The sequence below is a fragment of the Puntigrus tetrazona genome, chromosome 19, assembly GCF_018831695.1.
Source record: "Puntigrus tetrazona isolate hp1 chromosome 19, ASM1883169v1, whole genome shotgun sequence".
Lineage (NCBI taxonomy): Eukaryota > Metazoa > Chordata > Actinopteri > Cypriniformes > Cyprinidae > Puntigrus > Puntigrus tetrazona.
The window spans coordinates 7,370,541-7,373,644 of record NC_056717.1 but is presented as its reverse complement, the minus strand read 5'-3'; the positions used below and the strand labels follow the sequence as shown (position 1 = coordinate 7,373,644).

Below are 3,104 nucleotides of genomic sequence, written 5' to 3'. Positions count from 1 at the left end.
AAAAAGTCGAATAAGTCGAAAACTTGAATTCAAAAAGTAACACAAAAGTAATGCAAAAGTAACATACATTTATAATTTGTTTTTTAGGAAGTAACACAATATTGTAATGCATTACTTTTAAAATGAACTTTCCCCAACACTCGGCAAGTCTCTTTGACTAGTGCGTGTTTGAGTCTATATTCACAATAAGTAAAATACTTAAATACACTGTAAAAAAAAAAAGAAAAACCAGATGAAGAATGGAAAAAAACTGAAAAAAAATGAAAATGCTTCAGTAAAAACCTGTTAAATGGTTAACAGTAGATTCCTGTAAAATTTACAAGGAAAAACGTAAATTGACGTTCCCAGAATTCCCTGCACTGCATTATGGTATTTAATGTAAATTTAACTTAAAACCGTAAAACCAAAAATGCTGTTACCATATTTTTGTACGGCAGTATTTCGGCAACCACATCTTTACAGTGTACTGTTAAAATAAGATACTCTAAACCTTGTTTTGTAATCAGTTACAGACCGTACTCACCAGGTAGACATCACACAGACTGTGCAGCCAGAAAGAGTGCAGTGCCGATGTGACCACGTGGAGCTCGTAGTTCTCCAAACCCCTCTCACACTGCTGCACGGTGCTGTACAGACGCGAACAGATCCACTTGTCCATGCTGGATAGAGGATGGGTCTAAGAGACAATGCCAGAAATACATTAGCAACTGCATTGCAAGCTTGAAATATCGGTTTCAAAATCATTCTGATGGTACACAGATTTATGATAACGCAAATGGCTCCCTTCAAACATCTGTTCTGAGCAGGGCTGCCAATTCTGCACTGGGCTATTTTTAAACTGTTCTCGTAGGTTGACATTTTCCACATAGGTTTGAGGTCTGATATCGTGCATTCATAATATCCGACGGTAATTCTTGCTTTGGAACATTTTACCATTTTTATATTCTTGGAATGAAAAGAAATATTTATATATATTTATTTCATTTTTTTTTTCTTTTATCACAAATAAGTCATAAAGCAAACTTCTAAAATTAAATAATGATTTAACACATTTTGTAATAAAAAATATATAATCATTTATAATGATGTAATACACATTTTACATTTACTTTGCTTTTCATTACTTTCCTTCCTCAATATTCCTAAACAGGCAGGCTGCCAGTATATCCAGCAACTGATACAAGCACAAACTAAGACGGCAAACAGTTATCAACTGATAGGAATAATGTCAGCGAAGAACTGAGACTTCTGCCATTTGCTCCTAAAAGTCGTTTTCATTTCTTTTATGATTTAGTCTCATTACGCCAAACAAAAGCGGACACGAAACAGCACAGTGCCAATGCAGGACAAAATACAGCACGAGTTAAAGTGTGTACTTCCTTTCAAGCCAGCTGAAGAACTAAGGGGTGAGATCATTAAATCATGCAGATCAGCTCTCAAACTGTATCACCCTGCGAGCGGCATTCGTCTGAGCTGTTTTATTGATTTAATGAAGAGACATTGGCTGCCGTACCTCTGCTAATGGTGTCGGTAAACTTGCATCATGCAGCATGGCGAGGGTGAAGCGCACTGTCTGCCACATCTTATTACAGAAATGTCTACAGCCCAGCACATGAGACACAGACAGGCTGATATCTTCTCCTGAGACGGGGTTCGAACAAAACGCGAACAGAGGGAGAGAGGAACACTGGGTAAAACTGATGGCAAGGTTTGATTACAGCTCTCTGCGATGAGACTGACTTACCCTGGGCTTTATAAGAGCAGAGTGCAAACCTCAAAGCATCCGTCCCGCACTCAGGAATCCCTTTGGGGAAATCTTTCTTCTGCAGGAGGGACACAGGAAATGAGGTGGGCTCGCTCATTTGGGAACAACCGGATCACTGGAATGAAGAGAACCTCGTACTGACCTGTGCTTCCATGGCAACAACGCTTTCCCTCGGATCCAAGTTTCCTTCTTTGACTTTCTCTTGAAGTCTCTGCAGAGATTAAAGCGCAGTGTGACTGACGAGAAGATGAAGTCGTCGTGACAAAGTGCTGATTAGAAGATTAGCCGTTTCATATATTCAGATTTCACCACAGACCAGCTGTGAGTCAGTTCTGCCCTGAGACGCCTGACTGATAGATGTTCACCGCCAGCTGTACGAAGTCTTGTTATACTCATTAGCATGTCTGAATTATTTCTTTTATTAATATACTGAGGATTTAGTATTCGTAGGAACTAAAAAAGGGAATGGAGTAAAAAAAAAAAGAACAGGCTTAGAAAAAGGACAGTTTTCAAACCACTACTACCAAGTCTGTTAAAACAACATTTTCCCCAAATATATTCTAGCTTGTGTAGTAGGCCTTACTTTTACACTATCAGTTTCTGTTGTCAAAACCACATGATATCTTCATGTTTTGTATGATTTTGGAAGTCTTCTTAAGTCTGAGTGTGCGTCTGTACCTCAAAAGAAACCCCTGAGATGACATCAAGAGGATCAATGACGTTTCCTAAGGATTTACTCATCTTCCGCCCATATTTATCTCTCACCAGAGAGTGAAAGAGCACCTGTATGACAGAGAGAGAACGAGCAATAAAAGAGTCAGAGCCGCACAAAACGGAGACATTTTGATGGCAAAACAGATGGTAACATTTCTGACTGACATTTTGGATACTTTTGTTATATGACGCAAACCGAAATATCAATTTTTAGCTCCTGCCAACCTGACGATATGGCATTTAGAGTTATGAGCTCAGCAATAAGCCATCGAACCAACCTGTTTAAAGGGCAGCTGGCCCGTCAACTCTCTGCCTAGCATCACCATCCTGGCCACCCAAAAGAAGATGAGGTCACTTCCTGTTTCCAGAATGGAATTGGGGTAGAACTGTCTCAAGTCTTCTGTCTGAGGATAGAGAGTGAGATCAAAGCAGGTTCATTCCATACATCAATACACCGGACTTTCTTCATTTTTAAAGTCCTTTTTTCATTCAAAATCATGAACTCATCAAAGAAACCAGACAAAACCAGAAATGAAGAACCTGCTGAGGCCAGCCGAGCATCGCGAACGGGAAGAGACCAGAAGAGAACCAGGTATCAAGCACATCTGGGTCTGAAACAAATATA

General features: G+C 39.5%; 1 protein-coding gene across 1 annotated transcript in view; it reads right to left on the bottom strand.

Annotated features, from left to right (window-relative positions):
• The window catches only part of LOC122323892 (valine--tRNA ligase, mitochondrial-like), a gene marked incomplete at its 3' end in the record, with an annotated part of 20,221 nt that overhangs the window by 2,672 nt on the left and 14,445 nt on the right, over nucleotides 1–3,104 (bottom strand). Inside the window, exons 19-25 of the mRNA XM_043218004.1 lie at nucleotides 3,020–3,090; nucleotides 2,758–2,883; nucleotides 2,444–2,548; nucleotides 1,908–1,976; nucleotides 1,745–1,823; nucleotides 1,514–1,641; nucleotides 524–676 (exon numbers count right to left, since the gene is read on the bottom strand). Of these exons, the coding sequence (XP_043073939.1) occupies nucleotides 524–676; nucleotides 1,514–1,641; nucleotides 1,745–1,823; nucleotides 1,908–1,976; nucleotides 2,444–2,548; nucleotides 2,758–2,883; nucleotides 3,020–3,090 (731 nt within the window). The remainder of the gene's footprint in view (nucleotides 1–523; nucleotides 677–1,513; nucleotides 1,642–1,744; nucleotides 1,824–1,907; nucleotides 1,977–2,443; nucleotides 2,549–2,757; nucleotides 2,884–3,019; nucleotides 3,091–3,104) is intronic.